Raw genomic sequence first — 27,901 nt, 5'->3', positions numbered from 1 at the left:
CTTGCTTGATAGCCAAGTAAGACGGTTGAAAAGTTAAAAAAAAGCCCCTTGATTAAGAGTCAAGGTCAACGAAAAGTCAAAGGCATTAAGGTAATATAATACTAATAATTAAATAAGTAAATAAATGAATAAATAAATATTACCATAACAATATATATATATATATATATATATATATATATATATATATATATATATATATATATATATATATATTAAGTTCATTAACGACATGATCCTTATTAATGTACACTTTCATCAGTACCGTATTTTCTATTGCATAATGTTTAATTAGGACTTCAAATACATCTCCAACTGATTATTTTACTTGCTTTTCATTATTTTGATAGAAATTCAAACTAAATAATACTTGCTTAATTTAATCGCTTAAAACAAAACTAAATACAAGTGAACGTTTAATCCGCATGATAAGTAATAGAGTATACACGTCCAACTTAAGTTTTTTTTTTTTTTTTGTTAAATTTGAATCTTGACGTGATATGGAAATGTAAATTTAAATCGACGCTCACTTCAAGTAGAATATTTGGATTAATACTAGTTGCAAACGAGGAAGTGAGAGAGTCCAATCTTATGACCAAATTGTTTAACATCTTCTTGAACTTGTTTTCTATACTCATTAAAGCTAAAATTTCTATATTTAGAAGGCTGTTTGTAACTTTGGATGATGGCATCCCCTGATGGACACATGAAATATGCAGTTGAAAACCTCTCCCTTTTAGGGTTCGCAACGACTCGATGCACTACACTCTTGTATACACCATTGCTCCAAGCCTGCAAATGCAATACATTTGTTTAAGTTGATAGAAGATACACACATAATCTTGTATCCAACAGTTGCTGGATGCAACCATCCATAAATTGGCCAAATAGTCCCTCGCCCATTTTTTTTAAATACTTTTATCCCAAATTTAAGGCTTAAAAGACCAATTTCAAAACTCAAGTCGATTTTTGTTTTAATTCTTAAATTTGGTATTATAGGTTTTTCAAAAAATTTTCGATTCCAAGACTTGAAAGACCAAATCTAACACTTAATAATGATCAATTTGAACATTATTTTGAATTTGACCTTTTAAATCTCAAATTTGAATTGAAAAAAAAATATATAAAAAATTAAAATATATAAAATACTGGCCGAGTCTTTGTTGAGGTAAATCCTTGAAATTGAGCAATTAGTGATGTATAGAAATTGACATTTTAAATCTTGGAATAAGTATTTTAAGGTTAGGTGTTAGTCGTTTTAAAAAAACTTATTACACTGGGCTTGTGGAGGTTGCACATGTACGGGTCACACAGAAGATTCACTAATATTCTATTAAACCCTTCACACGGGAGTTTTTAGACTAAAAGTGTGGATGTAATACATGTCAACCTCTTTATACATGATGCTAAATATTTCGCTTGAAATGAGAATTGGATAAGACTTGAACCCTAATCGTTATATCTTGTCACATTGGTTGTGATATATATCATGTTATAGAACCAACTCAATCAAGAATGTAAACTAATAGTTGTAGCCCAAAATATGTGATGTTGTCATGCATGTACTCTATCATAAAAGCTTCTCAATTTTATAATTGTAGAACAATATATAAACTTACGAAAATAGAAAATTAAATTACCTGAAAAAGATCACCAATATTAACAATAAGAGCATGAGGAATAGGCTTGACAGAAATCCAGTTTCCATCTTTGATTAATTGTAAACCTCCAACTTGATCTTGGTACAATATTGTGAGGAAGTCACTATCTGTGTGTGGCATTAAACCCATTACATTGGCATATTTTGGGCATGGTGGGTATCGATTCATCCTTAAGTAACAACTATTTGGAACACATTTTTCTTCAATAAAGGACACTTTTTTATCATCACCCAAATTTTCTGCCAATATGTTTGCCAATTTATTAGCCAATTCAGACACTGTTGTAGCAAATTGCTTCACCGTCGAGCTGATAAACATTCAAAACAATACCATAGAAAATTAAACGCTAATACTAATACAAAAATGGAAGATTATATTGTTGGATGTGTACGTATAATCGAAATATAAAAGTTGATATGTTTTATTTGCTTTTAATAAGAGACCAAATTAGGACTTTTGATAGCTGATAGATGATTTATAGGTAGTCTCTTGAGTGCCCGTCTTTTTGAGAGACGTATCTTAAACTCAATCCAATAAAGATTAAGGTCTACTTACCGTGTTCTTAATGCTTACTTGCATTATCTTTAATGCTTGCTTGCTTGCATTTTTTTTAATGCTTACTTTTTATATCCTTAATGTCAATTTTAATATCTTAAATGTCTACTTATATTATTTTTAATGTTTACTTATAATATTTTACAAAATATATAATGAACTCGCCTAATTAGAGATGATATCTCAAACAAACCGTTATGTTAACAATATTCCTAATATCCATACTACCCTTCTTAATACTATAAATACATACTCTTAGCCTTGTAATAATTAAAAATAATAGATTTTTCCTTATCTTAGTTTTCTCAACATATATGAGAACATATTTTCTCTATTTTCTATCTTTGTAATAATTGATCATATTTTCAATAATAATTCTTGTACTTTTTCATTGTTCTTTTCTTCACATATATGTTGTATTACTAAATTCAACATGGTATCAGACGCCTCGACATTATATTCCGTCTCGTTGGTAAACAATTTCTTTTACTAATTTCTTTTTCATTGATCATATTTTTTTTTCTCTCTTTCTCTTCAATTTTTTTTTTCTTCTTTTCTGTTTTCTTTTCTCGTTCTTTCTTTTTCTTTGTTTCTTTTGCCTTTCCTTTTTTCTTTCATCATGGCTGCTACTCCCAACAAAGCCCTTGATCCCATTCAAGATCCTGTTTCACCATATTACCTTCATCCAAGCGATTCTCAGCTTTTGTTGGTTCCGATTCCGTTCAATGGTATTGGATTCAACGATTGGAAACGATCCGTTACTATTACCCTTTCTTCCAAAAATAAACTTGCGTTCATCAATGGCCAGATCCCACAACCTACCCACTCTGACCCTAATTTCAAATCCTGGGAAAGGATAAACAGTACAATTATCTCGTGGTTTATGAAAGTTCTTGATTCTCAGATTGCTAGAAGCGTCCTGTATTTCCCAACTGCACAAGCTATCTGGCAAAATCTTGAAGAAAGATTTGGGGTAACTTCTAGAACACAGATCTATTCCCTCACCCAACAAATTTTTGCTATTGATCAAGGTTCCGACTGTATTTCTACTTATTTCACCAAGATCAAAATGTTATGGGATGAATTCGATGCTTCATATCCTCTACCTACTTGTTCTTGTAACAATTGCAATTGTGGAATCAACAGCAAACTACTCCAAATGAGAGAAGAACAGAGATTAATCCTATTTCTAATGAAACTTAACCCTGCCTATAAAACCATTCGCGGAAATATACTCATGCAACAACCTCTTCCCAGCATTTCTTATGCCTATCGTCTTATCATGCAAGAAGAGAAACATTCTGATTTAATCTCCCACACAAATTCCACCATTAATGAAGATATTGGTCTTGCTGCTGTTCATAAACAGAAATTTTACAATAATCCCAATAAAATCCCTCCTAAACCTTCTTTTTCCGGCAATTATAACATCAACACCAGAAAACTCAGCCCCTTCTGCAACTACTGTAAGAAACAAGGTCATACCAAAGAAACTTGTTACAAATTGCATGGCTTCCCCAATGCCTCTACAAGGGATAATTGGAACAACAAGAAGATCGCTGCAACGGCTCAAAATGAAACCTCTACCACCAATAACACTGCTTCTCCGAATCTTACAGTTGAACAATACAATCAACTTCTTTCCCTTCTTGCTCCAAATAATACTCATAACATTTCAAATGATGTTAATAATGAAGACAACAACTGTCTCTTAGCTGGTAATTCATGTTTTTTTTCTATAACTAAGTCTACTTGGATTATTGACAGTGGTGCTACAAACCACATGTGTTGTGACCTTTCTTTGTTTACTTCCTACATTCCTGTCTCTTCAAACACTAATAATAGCATCACAATCCCAAATGGCACTCTTGTTAAAATTGCTCACAAAGGAACAATTGTTTTAGGACCTGATCTCACTCTTCACAATGTTCTCCATGTTCCCACATTTCATTTCAATTTAATTTCTGTAACCAAACTTTGTAATGATATGCATTGCTCCCTTATTTTTTTCAATAATTGTTGTTCTGTCCAGGGCCCTTCTCTGAGCAGGCCAATCTTGCTTGGTAAACTTGTTCAAGGCCTCTATCATCTTGTTGACCAATCTCACGAATCAAATCAACAACATCTCACAGATTTTTCTACTCCCATATGTTGTGCTGCTTCAGATATTGAACACACAAAGTTATGGCATCTCAGGCTTGGTCATGCTCCTTTTCCTGTCATCAAGCATCTCTTTCCTTCTTTAAATGTTTCTAATTGCATAAATAATTGTCTATGTAAAATTTGTCCCTCTGCAAGACAAAATAGATTCCCCTTCCCTAATAGTACCATCAAAACTGATCAAGCTTTTCAATTAATTCACATGGATGTTTGGGGACCTTATAAGCACCCCACATATAACAACTGTAATTCCTTCCTTACTATTGTTGATGATTTCACCAGGATCACATGGATTTTTCTATTGAAAACAAGATCTCAAGTACCTATTTTTTTTGAGTATTTTTATTCTTATGTTGAAACTCAATTTCACAGACACATTCAACGAGTTAGGACTGATAATGCACCTGAACTTTGTGAAGGTAAAATCAAACAGTTTTATCATGCTAAAGGCATCAATAATTACAAATCTTGCTCTTACACTCCTCAACAAAATGGTGTTGTGGAAAGAAAACACAAACACCTCTTAGAAACTGCTAGGGCTCTATACTTTCAATCCAATCTCCCCATTAAGTTTTGGGGAGAATGTGTTTTAACTGCTGCATATGTTATTAACAGGATGCCACTTCAAAGTTTAAATAATATTTCTCCTTATCAAAAATTGTTTGGCATTGCTCCTAATTTAGATCATTTAAAATGCTTTGGTTGTCTGTGCTATGCATCAAATACTTCCCCACACAAAACAAAGTTTGACACAAGAGCCACTCCATGCATCTTCATTGGTTATCCTAACAATCAAAAAGCCTACAAACTATATGACCTCACTACACACAAAATCATCATCTCAAGAGATGTTCGTTTCTATGAAAAACATTACCCTTATCATCAATACTCAGATAAAACACATACTCAACCACATTACCCATTTTTCTTACCTATATCTACCACTAATGATCTTCCAGTAGATGATATTTTTGCAACTCCTATTTTCTCTGATCAAAAGTCTTCTACTGCTACCAATCTTACACAGGTAAATTCTGATCTATCCCCTTCCAATATTGTTGATTTGTCTAATAGTATTACTACACATAACGATATTACACCTCCTGTTCCCATAAGACAATCCAACAGACACACTAAAGCCCCCACTTATCTATCAGATTATATTTGCAATACTGTTTCTTGTGTGGCTAACAATTGGTGCTCTAAAATATCCTGCAATGCTTTCACAAATTCTCAACAATGTCTTATGGCTCACATTTCTTCTGATACTGAGCCCACTACATACAAAGTTGCTTCTCAAGACCCCAAATGGGTTCTTGCTATGCAACAAGAGTTAAAAGCCCTAATTGCAAACAACACCTGGATACTTGTTGATCTTGCTCCTCATAAGAAACCCATTGGGAATAAATGGGTATACAAAACAAAACTTCATGCTGATGGTTCCATTGAAAGACACAAAGCCAGGTTAGTTGCCAAAGGTTACAATCAAAAATATGGTATTGATTATGCTGAAACTTTTTCACCTGTCATTAAGATGGCTACTATCAGAAGCATTCTAACTATTGCTATTTACCATAAATGGAAAATATTCCAACTTGATGTGAATAATGCTTTTCTTCATGGTGATTTACATGAGGAAATATATATGAAGGTTCCAGATAGGTTTCCAAATCCTCAAAATCAGGTATGTTTACTCAAAAAGTCTATATATGGACTCAAACAAGCATCTAGACAATGGTTTCACAAATTACAAGTTTCTTTAACAACTCAACGTTTTGTTCAATCAAAAAATGATTACAGCCTCTTCATAAAGAAGGATGGCCATCACATTACCATCCTTGCTGTTTATGTTGATGATATCATTATAACTGGAAGTGATGCTAACAGTATCTCCCAAATCAAGAACTATCTTCATGATACATTCAGTATTAAAGATTTAGGAATTTTGCATTATTTTTTGGGCTTGGAAGTTGCTTATTTTGATGCAGGGATCTTTCTTTCTCAAGCAAAGTTCACTCAAGATCTTCTTAAAGAATCAAAACAACACACATTCAAAAATGTTGTTACTCCTCTGCCACACAACCTACACTTAACTACTGATCAGGGGATGCCTTATGATGATCCAAGTTACTACAGGACCATGGTTGGTAAACTGAATTTTCTAACCAACACAAGACCTGACTTAGCCTTCACAGTACAATACCTCAGTCAGTTCATGCAAAATCCTCGTACTCCACATGCCTCTGCTTTACAACACACACTGAATTATGTCCATTCCACAGCAAATCAGGGCATCATCATCAAAGGATCTGCCCAATTGAAACTTCAAGCTTATTCTGATTCAGATTGGGCTTCATGTCTAAATACCAGAAGGTCCATCACTGGATATATATTGTTATTGGGATCATCTCCAATCAGCTGGAAATCCAAGAAGCAAAGCACAGTTTCAAGATCTTCAAGTGAAGCTGAATACAGAGCCATGGCATCTGCAGCAAGTGAAGTCACTTGGTTAGTCAGGCTATTGGAAGAACTTCAATTAACATCCTTAAAGCTTGTTCTTCTTCATTGTGATAACATAAGTGCCATCCACATTGCCAAGAATCCTGTCTTCCATGAACGAACCAAACACATTGACATAGATTGTCATTTCACAAGAGACAAAGTCTTGGAAGGACTTCTTCAGCTCACATATCTTCCTACTCAGAACCAGTTAGCTGATGTTCTAACTAAGATACTGCCCTCTCATCAGCATCATCACTTACTAGGCAAACTAGGAATGTCAACCATCCCTAGTTTGAGGGGGGTGTTAACAATATTCCTAATATCCATACTACCCTTCTTAATACTATAAATACATACTCTTAGCCTATTTTCTATCTTTGTAATAATTGATCATATTTTCAATAATAATTCTTGTACTTTTTCATTGTTCTTTTCTTCACATATATGTTGTATTACTAAATTCAACACGTTACTCACAAAAATTTGTAAATGATTTAATGTTAATATATAAGTCTTAAACATTTGGTCTTTTTACTGCTACTGAGGTGTTCAGTTTGAAGGAAAACTTTTTTAATTGATAAGAGCTTTTGATATGAGTTTTTAAAGACATATACATATGATGATTAGTTTTCTTTTGTTTCATTTAATAAAATTTGTTATGTTAAAATGAGATTTAAATAGTTGGAAATTAGAAAATGAAGGAAAATAAACTACTTTTAAATTTTAAAAGAAAATGTTTATAGATAAATTAAAAATTGTTTTCCTTTTAACTTTTCACTTAAACTCCTTAGTGAACATAGTTGTTCATTAGTATATCAATGCAAATTATATGTTGATTTTTATAATATGTAAATTCAACCATTTTTTTCTAATTAAAAAGTAAATTAAAATATAAATAAAATATTTTTAATATGCCAATACAAATTGATAATTATTTGTAAATAATTGTTTATAATTTATATTTTATTACAAAACTTTAATAATTTGTATCATTCTAAAAAGAACTAAATATTTGCCAATCATAAAATTTTTAATACTATTAACTATAAAATTCGAGTTAATTTAGTAGTTGAAAATATTTTCTTTTCACTTTTATAACAATATACAAAGATTTAATTTATCATTCCTCTTAATTAAATAGGAAAATTTCCAACCTTATCCCCATTTTAAAACAAATAGTACCAATTAGATAACGTGAATTATTAAGCCATACACCACAAATACCTCAAAACGTAAAAATTTGGAATCATCTGAACGAAAAATCTGAATGCACTTGGGTGGGGGCCCTTAACAAAGTTTGGTACCTTGTGAACATCACGTGACTTCACGTGAGCCCAAGATGACCTTGTGAACTTCACATGTGGCCCAAGCCCACTACAGAACCGCTATCACTGTCGGCACTCTTAAAATTATTTCAATATATTCTGTTTTGAGTTATTCATACTTCTTTTCTATGTTTTTTTTAATTATATTTAAGTCTTTTCAGTTCACTTTTTATGTTGCTATCAAACTTTACAAAACGTTTTTGTTTTTTTATAATAAAAATGTTTCTTTGTACTGTTGTCAATGATGACTCGAACTAGCAAGTATCATTGAAGAAGATGAGTATGGGTCAAAAAGGAGGTCCGCGGGGCGCGGAGTGCGTTCTGTCTCCATTTCGCGGCTCGCGTAGTTTATACATGGCTTGCGAAATGGTGGTTTCTTTTCATGAGAGGTGTCTTTTGGGACGGTTACTTTGTGTTTATTATGTAATAACTTTCTTTTATTAGGCATTAGTATATAAACTCCCATTTTAGGATTAATATATGATGATTCACAAAATTGAGAGAGATCACAAGAAAGTCATTAATTTGTGAGTGTGATCGAGATTCATCTAGTAATTCTTTGCGATCATAGTGAAATTATTTGATCTTGGTGTTGATGGATGTAGCTATCACATTGATAGTGAACCACAATAAATCTCTCCTGTCAATTTCTTCTTTTACATTGAATTTTCTTATTGTTTCATTATTATTCGACGAACTTGCTTCCGCCGTCGTACAACATAGACTATAATTCATGCCATTTTGTCCTCAATCGTGATATTAAGGCTAAGGGTGACCTATCATTATGATCTTTTGGGTTGAATTTTGATGGCATTTTTTTAATAATTATTGCTTTAATAATTTTACTTTTGGATACTACTATTTCTAAAAATAAATTATTTGGTGATTTTGACATTTATAAAAACTATTTTTTTTTCTTTTAATGTTCTTTTCCATTTTGTTATGTATCTAAATAAGAGACTTTTTATCTCTTCCAATTTCCCTCTTCGTTTTCTTCATTTTCATCTATTCAAGGATAAAATAGTAGGTGTAGAAATAGACTCATAGGCCTTGCCAAAACAACAATATTACTTGAGAAAGTTAGCTACAATTAATAAAAGAAATTATAAAGAAAATTGTGAGAATAATCTAATTATTTCTTATGATAAATTATTTAAAAGAACAAATTATATATAATTTATTTGAAAAATAAATTTATTATATATCTTTTATACATTAAATTTAAGTAATAAGGGTATGATATGAAAATTTTTTATTTCAGTTTATTTTATCTTATACTTCCTCTGAATTTTAATGGTTTCATCAACTGATCTTATTTGGTATATATTTCTTCATGTATGATGTAAAATACAGTCAAGTAGAATCTTGTTTGGTTCGTCTTAATGTATATTTTCATGATATTAACTTTTTATAATTTTTTATCATATAAAAATAAAGATATTAAAGATTAAAATCGTGTATTTGATAATGTAAATAACAAAAGTGTAGCAACTATTAAAAATCAGGGGAAGTAATGAATATCAAAACAAAATTATTGATTTAAGAAATGATAATAACCATAAGTTAAGATCTATTAAATTAAGTTCATATTTTAAATTTTTAAACTTAATAGGTCTAATTGATAGTATCTATCTATGATTTGAAAATTTTCCAATTTATTTTAACTGTATTTATTACAAACTGTGTTTATTATATACAATAAACATATTAAAATATGTCACCTTAGAGATCCAAAAGAAATTAATTACTCCATGAGATAATACTTATTTTATCTTAACCTTGATTTTACTTCCCTGTAATGACAAAGGTTTTATTCTACATGATTTTTACATATAATAAGGTTTTAATGACGCTTACATCATACTATGTGTGACGTGTCATCTTCTCATATAATATTTTTGTTCAAATTATTCTATGATGATGTTATTATTTTTAATTAAAATACATTGTACCTTATTATAAATCATCAACTATTCTGTATTTCTTCCGACCCATTGAATTTGCAATATTTTTTTATTTTGGTTTCTTAAATTAATTTGTATCATTTTTATTTTTTTGATAATAACCCACCATTTTCTTTTAATTTTATTTATATATTTCTATACTCTTTTAATTTCATGCATATCATTCTCTCTCTTTATTTATTACCACTTTCTTAAAAATAACCTTCTTTCTCTTTGATTTGAACAACTATAATATCATCCATATTACTTTATTCTTGACTTCTTAAATTACATTTTACGAAATCTGAAATATTTAAATATAATATATATTTAATTTTTTTATTGATTTATTTTTTAAAAAAACCTCTTTAACATCTTTCAATTAAAAAGTTATGTGCTAAAATACACTAAAAATTTTGCATGATATTTGTAGCATATTATATTCATCGATCGATTATCAATCGATGGATACCATACACATAAGGAAGATGCAGAATGACATATGACATACTTTCATGCAATGTTCTTGCTTAAATGCTTCAGCATAATTTTATCTTTACAGATAAGTAGATATAAAAAACTAGTATCTTCTACTCCCTCAGTTTTTTTTATTTGTCCACTTTAAATTTGTCCACTTTAAGAGAGAAAAATTTCAATTCAATTTTTAAAGTATATACTGAAAATAAAATATATTCATGTGAGATTCATCTTGATGTAAAGTTTTTTAATATATAATTTTTTGTGATGCGTACTTAGAGATATTAAAGCTTAAAATTTGCTAAAAAATGCATGAAAAAAGATAAAGTGGACAAACAAAAAGGAACGGAGGAAGTAAAATTTTAAAAATCTTATGCTTAAAATTTCTTTTTATAAAATTCAGTTAATTAGTAGCTATTATTGTGACAAATAAAAAAAAATCTATGTTTAAATCAATTTGGTTTTTTTGAAAGGAAAATCAATTTGGTTTTATATGTGAAAATTGAATAATTTAAAAAAAATAGTTACATGTAGTTCATGAAGTGATAGATGCATAATTTAACTAGTATTTTAAATTAAAATAATATTATTATATATTTTGTTAAACTTACACATTTAATAGATTTATTTGTGCATTTGCACGAGATTTAAGCTAGTTTAGGCACTACATTAATCAAGAAACGCATTTATGAATTGGTTTTGATATTTTAATTATATATATATATATATATATATGTATATATATATATATATATATATATATATATATATACATATATATACATATATATATATATATATATATATATACATATATATATATATACATATATATATATATACATATATATATATATATATATATATATATATATATATATATATATATATACCTTAAATTTAGAATATGTTTAGAATTACAAACATGTTTTTCATGGATATATAAAATTTAAAATATATTTATTTAGAATTTTAATAGATTCGTTTTGATATATAACTTTTTAATATATACAATCTTTTATAATTTTTTTATTAAACATATTTATAGATATTGATACTCAAATTATGCTTTAAAAACTGTGAAAAAATAAGTGTAATCATCTTACCTTTAGGAGAATTTTGGACCTTAAACATTAGTAGTTTGATAAATATTCTTGCATAAAGATAAAAGCATTAATGGACACCGTATTATTTTTGTGGATAATTATTCTTGCTTTTGGACGTACAAGTTTTTCAAAGTTTGATAAAGAGGTATATAACAATAAAAAAATTCAAAGAATATATATAACTTTTTAGATGAGACAAGTACATTTTATAGAAGTCTTAAAGTGTTCTATCAAACTAAAGATTCACATTGTGCGGTTAGTGTTCTTTTGGTATAAAGTATGATACCTCTTTTGGCTACACTAAAAGTCAAGATTTAGTAAATTGTATAAAAATATGATATTAATACCTAAACCAAATTAAACTAGTCAACCAAGGAATCAACTTACAAAATCAAAAGATTTAATTGTATTATATTTTCTATCTACACAAAATTTTTTTAGACTATACATATAAATGCAGCACATGCTTTTGTCGTACATAAGACTATATATGGCACTTGAGATAATAAAAATGGATGAGATTCGAAATTGTGACTATTTATCACATGGACTTTTGATTTCACATCAAGAAATTAACTTAAAAAGTTAAAGTTACTATCTAACACCAATTACAATCGTGAAACTTGAACAAAATTTTTAAGGGGGCGAAGTAGACAAAAAAATTGAATTCAACTAGCCAATCAATACAACCAAAAGTTATAACGTAAATTTTGAATTAAACTAAAGCTTGATGCTCTTTTAGCACTTTAAAATTGTCTATAATCTCATCGACACTATATGTTTTTACTATTTGTATATTACTGAACAATGAGCAAGAAAATCGTCGCCATTTTATTATAACGAAGTCTTGTCTTAACTATCTTCATAATTGATTGTTTTATTGTATGAGTTTTTAGTGATTCAAGTATCAGTGGCGGACCCAGGAATTTCAAATTGGGGGGTCAAAATTTCGGATATCGGTTGTGGCGACGGAAAGGCGAGGGCAAAAAATCGTCGCCAAATGGAAAAGCAAATTAGCGACGAATTAGCGACGGGAAGTATGGTCGCCAAGTGGTCGCCAATTGGTCGCTATAGTAATTTTTTTTTTTTAAAGCTCATTTATTTTTTTCAGATTGGGGGGTCCACTGCCCCCCCTTGACCCTAGCTGGGTCCGCCACTGTCAAGTATTTAGTTATTCAAACTAAGAAGTGTTAGATAAAGATAAGAAAATTCAATTAAAAATATAAAACGAACCTTTATCCTTCAATTGTAAATGATAAGCTTAATTTTTTATTTTGTCAATTTCTCCAAATCGCTTTCTTTTTTTTTCGTCTTTTTCAATTGTTAAATGATAATTTCATTCCTAATTTGATAATCTATTATTACTTATGAGATTCTTTTTTTTTTCAATTATTCTCTTCTTTTAGTTGTTTTGTTTTTTCTTGTTGGGTTGAAATTATAAAAATTATAAAATGATATGTATATAAAAAAATTTGCCAAAAATCTATGGGTCAAAGCCCTTACCGCCCCCAACTAGGTTCCGCCTTTTGCATCAAACTATGTAATACGTATACTTTTATTAAATTATACTCCCTCATATTCAGCTGAACTGTCCCATTTGACTTTTCACACTTGCCGAGGCAACATTTTAACTCTTAATATCTCAAATTATGCTTAATTAAAAATTATAAAAATTTGATATTAATAATCCTTGTATTGAGACAAATCAAACAAGATCCCATATGACTATGTTTTAACTTATAGATTAAGAGTAAAATACAAATTAAGAGTGATAAGTGAATAGTGCCAAAAAAAAATGGGACAATTCAGCTGAATAGGAGGTAGTATAATATATGGAAATAGCATGCTCTAATTTCTATGAAAAAAGTGTTTTGATCAATATTCCATCTAAAACTATGGAAAAAATTAAATAACTTAAATTGCTTTTATATTACTTTTAATCGTTTTTATACGTATGCAACTAAATCAATAAATAATAAAGGAAAGTAAATCTTAAATACACTTTCCATAACACTCCAATAAGAGATTACAGTTGCATAACCTTACTTAAAACTTTTAACACAAGTGCAAATTAATATAAGGTTCCCTTCTATATATTCTCAATATACGCTAGTGGCGTATATGCACAAAGTTTAAAAGTTTGATGAAGAAGAATTTATAAATACAGAGATCTTTTGTGCCAAAAGAATATCTTTTATTATGAAACTTTTTATATAAGTAATCTAAACCACAAATTGGTGTATATTTATGACCAAACAAGATGGATATATATTTTGTTCAATTTGCATATCAAAATTTTCATTTACAATTTTACGAGATTACATAAGAAGTTAAAAATAATTATTTAATTAAGTACACGTAAATAAAAAGTAACCGAAACATAATATTCTATATTAATTCCTCTTGAGATTGTTACTGATCATATTCATAAAATATTACGATTATTAACAATATTAATAGAAATAGAATGAGCAATTTGTTAAAACCATTATTGTCCAAAGCATATAGGTCGATTATGTGTCGATGTTTAATAGTTCAACCAAAGCCCTAGCTAAAAGAATAGTGACCACCATAGCCATGACCACGACTAGCGACAATAAAAGAATAGTGATTTCCTTGTTGGTTGTTTTATGAAAGGACAATGAATTGACATTAAGTAATCAAATCAAGCTATTTCATATTTGGAAACCATGATTTTATCTGAAAATTTGGATTTGGTTCAAATTTGTTATTTGACAAACTAAAAATTTTTAAACTTGAATTTAGATTAAATTCTACCATTATTTTTAAAGTTGTTAATGTTGAGAATTTGAGAATGACCATCCAAAATTTATCAATCTTAAATTTTTCATTTATGATTTTATAATCAAAATCTAATTTGAAATAAAATACTTATTTCCAAACACTATGTAAAGGAAATTCAGTGAAGAAAATTAAATTAATTGAATTAAATAAAATTTTATAGGACTAACTAAACTTTAAAAAGTCCGAGATAAAAAGGCAATATTTTTTTTAAGAGAAAAAAAATATCAAGAATATACTTATAAAAACCATTTTGCATTGTAATATCTCTTTTTATTATAGTTTATTACTCTAACTGATTTGACTAATTTAATTATAAAGTACTAGACTAGATTCTATTCATGTTATTTGTCCTTTTTTACATTTAACGTTGTCATATTAATTGTTTTGATTAGTATTATACTTTTTTCGTTTTAAATTAGTAACAAAATTAGAAAAATGATATTATTTATTTATTACTTTTAGTTCGTGATTAATTTTTTAATTTATAAGTTAAAAGTTAAAACGTAATCAAGTGAGATCTTATTTAATTCGTTACACTGTAAAGATTATTAATATTAAATTTTTATAATTTTTTATTATACGTAATTAGAGATATTAAAGATTATTTATTTTGTTGTAATTAGTTGGTAAATAGGCAGTGCCGATTTTAGGGGCAAATAGTTTGTACTATAGTTTTTAGATTTATAGTAGGATGACCGACATACTAAAACATAATTATCATTAAAAAATTTAAAATTCATTTTTACAAAACTTAATAGTTTTATAGCATTAAAATTCAAACTGCAAACTTTATTTTATTTGTCATTTTGCAGCCAAAATATTAAAATTTCAAACTTTAATTATGATTTCTGATCGATCTATATGAAAAAACTTATTCATGTTAAACCTTGTTAGATTCGTTTGAATATATCTTTTCTGAATATCAACATTTTAGAATTTTTATAAATTTACAATTAAAATTATTTCACTTTTAAGTTTGCATTGAGATCTTCGAAAAAAGTAAATGAAAAGAAAAAATAAAAACAGAGGGAGTATTTAATTCTCAATCTATAAGTTCAAATATAGTCAAGTAAGATTATATTTGATTCGTCTCAATATGAAAGTTATTTATATCAACTTTTCATAAATTATGCATAATTAGCGATATTATGAATTAAATTAGTACACTGGCAAACTTAAAAAAATAAATAGAACAGGGAGTATCATAACAATCTAAAAAAACATGTTTAGTCTATCGCATGACATAATATATATATATATATATATATATACATATATATATATATATATATATATATATATATATATATATATATAAATTTATTATTGGAATGCATGAAAGTAGAAGTAACATGAATTGCAGTAACGTACCAAAGATTGGTGGTAGCAACAACATTAGGACTGGTGTTGCAAATGTCCGTCAAAGGTATGTGAAAAGCTTCGGACCAAGATAATTGAGCCAGACATGTGGCTGTGGGTGCACCCCAACGGTAACTCCCGGATGAAAGTCTTAAGTTCATACAATTGTCTGCTTTCTTCTTATAGAAAGGCTCTCTAAACACTTTTACTTGCTCCTTAGTCATTTCCTCTAATATATGTGGTGGGATGCCATGGTTCACCACAATGAAGAATCCCCACTCCCTTGATGCCTTTGCGATTTCTCGCTTACATTTTTCTCGTTTCTCCTTTTCCTTTCCCTCCAATTGCGCCAAATCTATAAGGGGTAGGTCTCGCTCTTCAACTGTGGTGGTCGTGTGGGTGGTGGGTCCCACATTGTGCTTATGGAAGAGCCTCGTATATGTCTCCTCGAATGGAGGGTCTGAACAACATGTGTAATCGTTCATGGTTGAAATCTGTAACATGTTAATTATCAAGAAATATAAGATAACTAGAGAATAATCACTACATTCACAATTAGAATAATTGAATCAACCTAAGTTGAGAATTGACTCTTATCTTAATTGGAGTAAGTAAAATTGTTTTCTCCAAACAAGATCCTGGAATCGAATATATAAACCATAGATATTAACTAGAACTCTAGCTTATAATAACTTATGGATATATATTCAATGTGATTCTAAACCTTTCACAAATTTTAACTAGAAATGTATATTTTGCTAAGACAAAATAGAATATATAAACCATAGATATTGACCACATATAACTGGATAGCTATTTGATTGGACTCCAATTTATTTTGCTATATTATTGACAAATTAAAGGAGTGAGTTAATTACTGTTTATTGTAAACAATCAAGAAATATAAAATGACATAATAAGAAGAAAAAAAAAGCATAGAACAACAACTCAATTAAAATTAAAAAAAAAGGAGTAAATTAAAATAAATTATGTTGGCAATAATGTTATTAAAAAGGATTTAATAGAAATGGTAGGTATGTAAGCAAATGTAACATACTGGTTTCGTTTCTATTTAATATTTCCAATATCTGCAAAACTAAGCAATTTTATGATGATTGAGCCTTGGAAGTTGGAACTGATCAAGTAATGAAACATTAACTTTTTTAAGTTGGAGAGAAAATAAGGTGAGATGTAGTTTTTGAAGTTGTGTGATATGTAGACTTTTATAAAGGTTTTACGGGGAGCCAATGGTAACAGGCTAACAAGTAACACCTCATTGGAGGATGAAAAAGGACTACGTGTCTTATTCTTCCTTGACAAAAAAAGGGACCCCCACGTGATAAGTCCAATGAAAAATGCTAGGACTTGAATACTTGACCATAGGTAAAACCTCCATTCTCATATGATAAAGTTGAAAAATGTTTATATTTGACCTAGTTAATTAAGAAAATATTTAGGAATTAAGAAAATATAAATTTTTAGATAGTTTAAATATTTAGAATTAATTTAATAGAGGCAAATGAGGACTATAAAAATTTAAAAAATATTAATAGAAATTTAGTGAAAAAAAATGGAAATCAAAACTAATAAAAAAATATTTTAAAAATTAATAGATAACATATGGGGACCATAAAAAATATAAAAAGGTTAAAATGAAGTTTAACTTGTTATTTATGTCTAAAATTTATGATATAAATGAAAAATTCAATACAAAAACAACAAATAAAACACACTTAAATAGCAAATAGGAATTTCTTTAAGGTATAGAGAAAATGTTATTTAATTTGATTTGTAAATTACTCAAATTTAAAAACTAAATGTTTGATAAGATATTGTGGTAGAGGAAAACTTTAAAATGATTCTTTTAAAACATTGTAGTTCTCTATTTCAATAACTTGTTCCATTTGATTTTTTTAACTCTATTCACAATTCATTTAACTTGTATTTTATCATTAACCTATAAGTTAAAATATAATCAAGTGAGATATTATTTGTTTCGTCTCAACGCGACAATTATTAGTAACAACTTTTCATAATTTTTAGTATGCACAATTAGAGATACACAAATTCTTGTGGGAGACGGTTTCTTTGAAAGACCATCTCTAATTGGGCCGGACCATTATATATTTTTAAAATTCGGTAAGTAGGTATTAATCTTTAATGGGTTGCTTGCTTGATATATGCCCCTCAAAAAGACAGTGTCTCAAGAGACTTATTGAAGCTTCAATAATTGTCTTGGCAAATATGCTCAACCTAAATAGGACAAAGTCACTGAAACCAAAAATTACTAGAATCTGTTCAAGCACCTAAATATTCACTTCCTTCATTCTGAAATACTTGCTACATTTCGGTTGTTAACATTATTCATTGTTAAAGTTTATTTTATATATAGCAGCTAATGTGTAAGAAAAAATACAATCAAGTGGGATCTTGTTTGAATCGTCTAATTGCATACTTTCATAATATTAATTTTTTATAATTTTTAAATATACATATTTTAATACATAATAATCAAAATAACACATTAAATTACGTAAAAAGTCAAATATAACGAATATAATTCAACAGATCAAATATGCCTTTGGACATGTTGAACTTGACCTTTGCTACTGCCACACTCTACACTCCACCCTCCACACCACAAAACACACACGACTCTAGGTGTTTTATTTATTACTTTCTCTATCCCAATATACTTGAAAGAAATAAAAAATTGTTGATAGGTCAAGAGAAAGAATAAATTGTATAAATAAAATAAAAATAGAATTAAAATATATGGATAAAAATAAAAGAAAATGATAGACCATTATATAAAAATAAAAATAAGGTAAAATAAGTGAGACAGATTAAAATGATAATAAATATGAAATAAGTGGGACAAGGGAGTAAACTGTAAAGTTTTCCCACAATTGACAATACACACCACAAAACACCTGCATGCATGACTCATCAGGTGTTTTATAGAAGTATATGATATCTCCTTCAATCGTTAAAATTATTTTAATTTGAGATGTTTTATTTTTTTATTTTTTTTAGAATTTTTTTATTTAAATTATAAATTTTGGATATATTAATCTTGTTCATCCTTGTTTTGATATTTTATTAATGTTTATGGCCTATATATATTTTTACTAACTTTATTATAATATTTTTATATTACTAATGGTCCTTACATACTTTTTCCTAACTTTATTTCAATAAGGTTTTTAATGATTGTGGTAGAAATTTTTTTTTTGCTAATTTTATATTAATTATTTAAAAATTTTTATGGTCCTTACTTTTCATTAAATTTATTATTCTTTAAAATAATACTCCCTCCTATTCATAGAGAATGAGATATTTTTTTATCGGGCCAATTCACTGAAAATGTTTCATTTTTATTTTTGTCATTCTTTTTTACCCTTTTACCTTTACTACAACAACACAATAACACATAAATATCAATGCCCTTTATGAAAAAAGAAAATTTTCCATCCACTTTTAAGTTTTCACTCCTCTTTAGTTTTGATACGAATCCAAATATCCCATTCTTTATAAATAGAAAGAAATATATAATTATCTTTCTTAATTTCCGTTAACTTTTTTAGCTGCAATAACTTCGGGGAACGGATAGATAGGAGTAGTTTCTAAAGGATCAATGGAAGTAAAATCTGACGTACTCTAAAATCTATACTTGTCTACTAATTAGACTTTTCTTTATACCTTCGTCAAAAATATTAAGAGTTAAGACCTCAAAAATGAAAAGTCACCGTGTAACAGTTTTATAAAAGATGGGTTGAAATCTAAATAGTAATTCGAAAAAGTAATAGAAATTTTATAGTTTAAAAAATATTAATAATTGTGCGTACTCATCTACAGAAATTTATATTTTTCATATTAAGAACGATAACTTTAAGCATCATTTTAGATGTAATTTCTAAAATAAGTGTCGGCTATACAGCCCCATCTCGTGGCCATCTTACAACAAATTTTATAAAAAATTCGCGACAATTTAAGGCCGTTGCCAATTTCAAAAAAATTAAATAAAACACTTGTATCCCTTGAATGTAATGCGTACATTTTAATTGTTAATTTATTAATTATTTTTATAGTATATATATATATATATATATATATATATATATATATATATATATATGTATATATATATATATGTATATATATATATATGTGTATATATATATGTGTGTATATATATATATATATATATATATATATATATATATATATGTGTATATACTATAAATATATATATATATATATATATATATATATGTATATACTATAAATATATATATATATATATATATATATGTATATACTATTAAATCGTCAATGCCGCTGTCAATAATAATAACTTTAACCCTTTGACTTCAAATACCAAACTTCTAAATCTTAAGGAATTAAAGTCATTTTTTATAAAAATTGACTTTGATAGAAGCTTATTTTTGAAATTATTTTCACCCCAACGCATTTGTTTAATTTGTTTTTAAACAAAAGGCTAAAGAAAAAACTCTATAATGTGCACTTAGTTTTGTCTTTGTCGTATTATTTGCATTGCTCAAGATTGAAGGAATTAAATACTTTTTGAAAGATCAGTCTTCCTCCTTAAAGCTTAGCTGAGTAGGCTGTATTACTTTGATTTAGGTAATACTCCTCATATTAATTAAGTTGGTGAATCAAATAAAAATTAATAAAAATAAAATTTGTATTGTGAGGAATCAAAATATATATATATATATATATATATATATATATATATATATATAGAGAGAGAGAGAGAGAGGTCGAGTTCAAGTGCAAGCTGTACTTAAGTGTGAACCGTGCAAACCTTGTTATTTTTTGGCAAAAACATATTATTATATTTTTTTCCTTGATTTTTATGGCTGAAAAGTAACATGTTTTTGCCAAAAAGAAACACTATTCACAAGTGTTACCTTTCGACCATAAAAATGTCACGCAAAATAATAACATGTTTTTGCCAAAAAATAACAAGGTTCGCATGGTTCACACTTAAGCAAAGTTAACACTGAAACTTCTATATATATATATATATATATATATATATATATATATATATATATATATATATATATATATTTCTATATATATATATATATACATATATATATATATATATACATATATATATATATACATATATATATATATATACATATATATATATATATATATATACATATATATATATATATACATATATATATATATATATATATATATATATATATATATATATATATATATATATACATATATATATATATATATATATATATATATATATATATATACATATATATATATATATACATATATATATATATATACATATATATATATATATATACATATATATATATATATATATATATATATATATATATATATATATATATATATATATATATATATATATATATACATATATATATATATACATATATATATATATACATATATATATATATATATATATATATATATATATATATATATATATATATATATATAGTGGTAATAATTGAATACTCCTATTATAATTAGCTTTAATGTTTACCTAATATATTTTTCACTAATTTTATTTTGAAATTTTTAGGATGTCTATTGTCCTCATATATTTTCTATTAACTTAATTTAGAAAATCCTAATGAATCAATGTGATCTATAAATCTCCATAAAAAAAATATTAATTAAATAAATAAAACACAAAAAGATGAATTATAATTTTAAAATATCATTTATTAAATCCCTTCATATGGCTGTGATTTGCCAAGTTGGTAAATAACAGATATTAACATATAGTTACTCAACTTTATTTTATGTATTTTTTAATTCTTGTAGTCCTTATTTTTTCTTCATTAAATCTATTTATTTAATAAAATAATAATTTTTTGATCTGAAAAATGCAGTTTTTCTTAATTTACACAAATATTCTTTATTAAAACATTATATAGGAACAAAAGAAGCTGTTCCTGAGTTTAGGCAAGGTAGGCATTTGTCTAGGGTTCAGAGTTAAAAATGGCTCTAAAATTATAAAATGCTAGTTACTGGAAGTAGACACTTAAAATTTGCAATTTATGAGTAGTTTTTTTGTCATTTAAGAATTATATGACACGTCTAAATTTTTAATGCTGATTATAATATATAGGGTCCGTCTTTGTTATTTTTCCGAACACCCGTTTAGTTCAAAATTAACTCTCCATAAAGAGGACTCATTTCTTTCAATTTGCCTAGGGATTTATTGCCAGGAAGGTCAATGATAATAACCAAATTAACACATTCGTAATGCGTATTACCTGTTTAAGGACGTCTTCTTTAAGGTGCCCCAAAACACTAGCAGAAGCCGCCATTCATGATCTGAGAATTAGAAATGGATCAAAAATTAAAATTATTTTTACGGTTTAAAATGTGATTGTGGGTCATTTAAATTATCTTCACTATAATATGCAAGTGTATCTTTCTGTAAAATTTTTATTTATAGGTATTTCTATAATAATAAATTTCGTGCATTGCATGAGTTTGTATATTAATAGAATATAGTAACAATTACATATGCTACTAAAAACCAAATGAAATGTCCCTAATCACTTTATAGTGAAATTTAAAATAAAAACCAATAAATCAAGTGATGTTGGGATGAGTTATCCCATATCGATAAATTGAAAATGGTGTGCACGCTTTATAAGCTATTAGAGACCTTCTTCCCATTGCCATATGGTTTTGGGATGGTATATATCTCCTTGGCTTATGAAGTGTGTGCACTTGTGTCCCCCCCGTTAATATGCTGGCATTCACAATAAGTCCAGCCTAATTTAACATGGTATCCGAGCCGATGGTTCTATCAACAATTTAAAAATGGTAGGTTCAAAAAGAATGGCGTTCCTACCCTAATTGATTACTCCCACATGCGAACTTGACGGGGGTTCGCATGTGAGGGGGGTGTTGGGATGAGTTATCCCACATCGATAAATTGAAAATGGTGTGCACGCTTTATAAGCTATTAGAGACCTTCTTCCCATTGCCATATGGTTGGGATGGTATATATCTCCTTGGCTTATGAAGTGTGTGCACTTGTGTCCCCCCGTTAATATGCTGGCATTCACAATAAGTCCAGCCTAATTTAACAAGTGAAATTTTTTTAATGTCACTAAATCCAATTTTACGAAAAGATAAATTTGTTATATTGATCAGCAACAAATTCAAAAATACTTAAAAATCAGTCCTTAGAGATCGAGATTGCCACATAAAATAATTCCTCTTATTTTTATGATTTGCAAAATTTCTTGTTTTCACAATGTTTCATGCTCTATTTTGACCATTTATATATACAATCTATATAACATTTATTCATCATCATTATCCTGCCCGGTGTATTCCGCTCATAGAAAAATTATGGACAAAATCTGAGAAGTAAAGAACGGCGGTAACTTATATTTATAAAAAAATGCGGCCAAAAAAGTACCCCGACTCGAGAAGTAATATTTCTATCTTTTAATTTCTAAAATAGTTTTTTTAACGAATGGAACCATCCACTAAGTGAAAAACCATGGATTAGAAACGATATGAGTGAAACGAACCCATTGTGCAATCAGATAAAATTAAAAAGCAACAAGAAAATAATTATCTCTATTTTTTTTATCTACAATAAGATTGATAAATGTATTACTCCCTCCGTTTTCATATATTTTTCTCAAATAGAATTTATGAATTTTAGTGTCAAACTTTAACTACGATTTCTCATCGATCTATAAAAAAAAATATTTATGTGAGATCTTATTAGATTTGTCTTAAATATACTTTCTAAATATCAACTTTTTTTATAATTTTTAAAAACTCACAATTATGATTATTTGATTTTAAAGTTTGTATTGGGATATGAAAAAAAAGTAAATTGGAAAAAATTTGAAAATAAATATTTGGTTCTTCTATGATACTTCATACTACATTTATACCGCTTATATATAATAACAGTATTATTATCATTAATATTAGGGAAATTTGCAAAGAAACACCTTTTAAAACCCCTTTTTTGTAAAGAAACATCTTTTATAATTTTTTTTGTAAAAAAACACCTTTTAAGAGACTTTTTAAAAAAAAAAAACACCTTAAATCAGTTTCCGGTGACTTTTGTCAACTTTCCGGCGTTGACTATGCCAGTCAACGCCGGCAAGTTGACAAAAGTCACCGACATCTGATTTAAGGTGTTTTTTTTTTTAAAAAAGTCTCTTAAAAGGTGTTTTTTTACAAAAAAAATTATAAAAGGTGTTTCTTTACAAAAAAAAAAATTAAAAAAAATTATTATTTTTTTTATTTTGTTTTTATTATTATTATTATTATTATTATTATTATTATTATTATTATTGTTAATTTTTTAAAAAAATTTTTTAATTTTTTTTTTTATATAATAATAAAAATAAAAAATTTTTTAAAAAATAATATTAATAATAAAAATAAAAATAAAAATAAAAATAAAAACAAAAATTTTAAAAATAGTTAAAAAAAATTAATAATAATAAAAAATATAAAAAGTATAAAAAAATATAAAATAACAATAATAATAATTAAAAAAATAATAATAATAATAAAATTAAAAATAAATATAAAATTTTAAAAATATTTTTTTTTAAAAAAAAGAATAATAATATTTATTATTATTATTATTATTATTATTATTATTATTATTATTCTTTTTTAAAAAAAAAAAATTTTTAATTTTAATTTTATTTTTAATTTTATTATTATTATTATTTTTTTTAATTATTATTATTGTTATTTTATATTTTTTTATACTTTTTATTTTTTTTTATTATTATTAATTTTTTTTAAAATTTTTTTAACTTTTTTTAAAATTTTTGTTTTTATTTTTATTTTTATTATTAATATTATTTTTTGAAAAAAATTTTTATTTTTATTATTATATAAAAAAAAATTTTTTTTTTAAAAAATTAATAATAATAATAATAATAATAATAATAATAATAATAATAATAATAATAACAAAAAAAAATAATAATTTTTTTTTAATTTTTTTTTATTATTTAAAAGAAACACTTTTAAAAACCTCTTTTTTGTAAAGAAACACCTTTTATAATTTTTTGTGTAAAAAAACAACTTTTAAGAGACTTTTTTAAAAAAAAAACACCTTAAATCAGTTTCCGGTGATTTTTGTCAACTTTCCGGCGTTGACTGGTATAGTCAACGCCGGAAAGTTGACAAAAGTCACCGAAAACTGATTTAACGTGTTTTTTTTAAAAAAAAGTCTCTTAAAAGGTGTTTTTTTACACAAAAAATTATAAAAGGTGTTTCTTTACAAAAAAGGGGTTTTAAAAAGTGTTTCTTTGCAAATTTCCCTTAATATTATTATTATTAAGTGTAATCCATGAATGAATCCTTGATGGCCTTTAAAGTTTAATAAAGTTATAGAAAAATATAAAAAGAGAAAAGAATATTTATATAATTCAGATTTGAAAAGGTGTTTACTGTTATGTCATTTTGCATACACGAAAGATGCCTATCCAATAGAGAAAAAGAGATAAAAGAACCATCAGGATATACTAACCAATCATAACCCACATCAACAATAAAAATGTTAGATTGCCAGCTTTTCTTTATTCCTTTCATCAAAACTCAGGTTGTATATTACAAAATATCATCAACAAATTCTTTTTTTATAACATAAATTAGTAGTAATTTATAATTTAAATGGCAAAACTTGGATTCTAACCTTCTATGACCTCTTATTAAAGATGTACTATAATAACAATATCACTAAATAAAATTAATAAATATATGTATCTAATGAAAATATTTTATGCTTATTAAGAAATTTAAGCATCTATTATAATGCTTAAATAACAACATAGAATAATTATAACCTTAAATAACACATATAAGAGTTATTCTTAGATAATAGATGGAGCTATAAATATGCAACCTACTAATCTCTCCATTATCATTATAAATTTATCTTAGATAATTTGTCTTAATGGTGTAAATTCATGGAAATTAACAGATGAAGTAATTAATAACAAACACAAGTATTAACAAAGTATAAAAATTATGTATTGTAGCTGCAATATGTATTATGGGAAGGGAATAGAATACTTAAAGAAACCAACACTTACATGTAGTTTAGAGATCAGATGAAGGATGGAGATAGGCAAAAAGACCAAGTTAAGAAGTAAGGGTTATTTTAGATTAGTGAAAGGGAATGATATATTTTGTATAGAAGAGGAAGAAATATGTGTGTTTACATAAAAGAGAGAATACAAGAAAAATAAATAATGAAGATTTTTTTAATAGAAAATAGACAATAAACAAGCATTGAAGGTTTATGACAAGGAGAAGAACACGCGGCTCAGTAAGCCATCAGAGAAAACTATAATCATTTTTTTAATCTTGTAAACAAAAGAGTATATAAGGGGCTATTTTGTGGGTGCAGGCTAGCTCGAGCTAAGGAGAGATCTAGAAAAGAGAAAACTGAGTATTGTACTATGATTTCTTATAAGAAAGTGGTACTTTCTCTAACAATTCAACTTAAACAAAATTCGATTCTATAAATAAGTTGATTGGGAGGACTAGGAAAGAGAGAAATGAGAATTGAACTAACATTTCTCCTAAGAAAAATGCATGGTATCTGCGTCAACTTGATTCTCTAAATAAGTGTATTATTATTTGTATTAGGTTAAAGATTGTTTAACTAATAATATGAAGATTTATCTTACAGTCATGATTCATCTAATGGTTGAAAGTTTTTCCTTTCACTTATAATATGAAAGATTAACTTTTCCCATTTTTTATGTATGTAACTCTTCAACCTTACCCCGAATAAATAAAAATATGATGATTTATCCATTTTTGGTATTTTGGTGAGAATTTTTCCATCTTACAGTATAATTAAAGAATTGAAAATTTCCAAATGACAATTATATAGAGGTTTGCAAAATATAGCATTTTTACGGATCAAAATGTGATGTGATTGTGTGACATTCTTAAGATTTTATTATTATCATTATCATCATCATCATACTCAATATCCCGCTCGAAGGCAAAGTCTGAATGAAAGAAGGTGATATTAAGTATTAAAGATAAACTTTCAAAAAAATTCATTACATCAAATATATATAGCTAATTAAAATCTTTTGAAAATTCTATATAGCAATATATGATATGGTGGCAAATTATTTTTCAAGCAATGATTTGATTATGAAATATAAACTATTTTATACAACAATGCATAATTTTTATTATCTTATAATATTTTATTTATTTTATTTAAAGAATTTAAACATCATGAATATTATTGATTTTGTTGGGAAATGAAAAATGACATGTTCTAAGAGTTTTTCCAAGTATATAATTCTATTGGAAATGGGTGGATTACCGAATTACGTGGACAATAATATTTGCAAGCATGTTAATTTTTATATAAAATTTTTTTTAAAATTATTATCCTGCTTTTTATTTTGAGGTGTTTCAATTATTGTTCCCATAAGGATTCCATTTATATCACAAATTTTAGACAAAAATTACCTTACCCATCCTCATTTTAATATTTTAATAATGATTATGGTCTTCACATATCTTCCACTAACTTTATTTTAACAATTTTATGTTCTTTATGGTTCTCACATGTTTCCCACTAACTTTAAAAATATTTTTTAATTAGTTGTGGTCTTTATATTTTTTTCACTAATTTTTTTAAATATTTTTTTAATATTTGTGATTCTCACTTTTCTTCTTTTAAATTTATTATTCAATAAAATAATATCTTTACTATTTAAAAAATTTTATTTTTAACATTTCTTACGAAAATTTAATTAAAAAAATGGAAGAAGTAGTTTATAGTTATATTATGGAGGAGAGAGAGAGAGAGAAAAGACATGAAAAAGGGGATAGATTTGGAGAGGTCCAAAGGAGAGGGAACAAGAACACTATAGTTACTACTCCTTATTAGAGGGAAAGGACAGGGCTTCAAATGGTAT

General features: G+C 26.7%; 1 protein-coding gene across 2 annotated transcripts; it reads right to left on the bottom strand.

Annotated features, from left to right (window-relative positions):
- Window positions 1-271: 271 nt before the first annotated feature.
- On the bottom strand, window positions 272-26,380 carry LOC130814652 (gibberellin 2-beta-dioxygenase 8-like). 2 transcript variants are annotated; one of them, XM_057680784.1, is made up of 5 exons: window positions 26,042-26,380; window positions 22,214-22,274; window positions 15,906-16,387; window positions 1,641-1,968; window positions 272-792 (listed from the first exon to the last, which is right to left on the bottom strand). In XM_057680784.1, exons 2-5 carry the CDS (start codon window positions 22,265-22,267, stop codon window positions 556-558), a joined length of 1,101 nt encoding a protein of 366 aa, XP_057536767.1. In that variant the 5' UTR covers window positions 22,268-22,274; window positions 26,042-26,380; the 3' UTR covers window positions 272-555. The 2 variants fall into 2 exon arrangements, with proteins under 2 accessions (XP_057536767.1, XP_057536768.1); XM_057680785.1 differs by lacking the exons at window positions 22,214-22,274; window positions 26,042-26,380 and adding an exon at window positions 16,951-17,224.
- Between the last annotated feature and the right edge of the window lie 1,521 nt (window positions 26,381-27,901).

This window comes from Amaranthus tricolor, chromosome 6 (assembly GCF_026212465.1).
Source record: "Amaranthus tricolor cultivar Red isolate AtriRed21 chromosome 6, ASM2621246v1, whole genome shotgun sequence".
Classification (NCBI taxonomy): domain Eukaryota; kingdom Viridiplantae; phylum Streptophyta; class Magnoliopsida; order Caryophyllales; family Amaranthaceae; genus Amaranthus; species Amaranthus tricolor.
This window is presented reverse-complemented; position numbering and strand designations above follow the sequence as displayed.

Excerpts from the sequence above, each read along its gene's own strand:
- LOC130814652 (XM_057680784.1), bottom strand. The coding sequence starts at position 22,267 with ATGGCGGCTTCTGCTAGTGTTTTGGGGCACCTTAAAGAAGACGTCCTT. Across the intron at positions 16,388-22,213 it reads AAGAAGACGTCCTTAAACAG|ATTTCAACCATGAACGATTA; the intron begins GTAATACGCATT and ends AACATGTTACAG. Across the intron at positions 1,969-15,905 it reads GTTGCTACCACCAATCTTTG|CTCGACGGTGAAGCAATTTG; the intron begins GTACGTTACTGC and ends AATGTTTATCAG.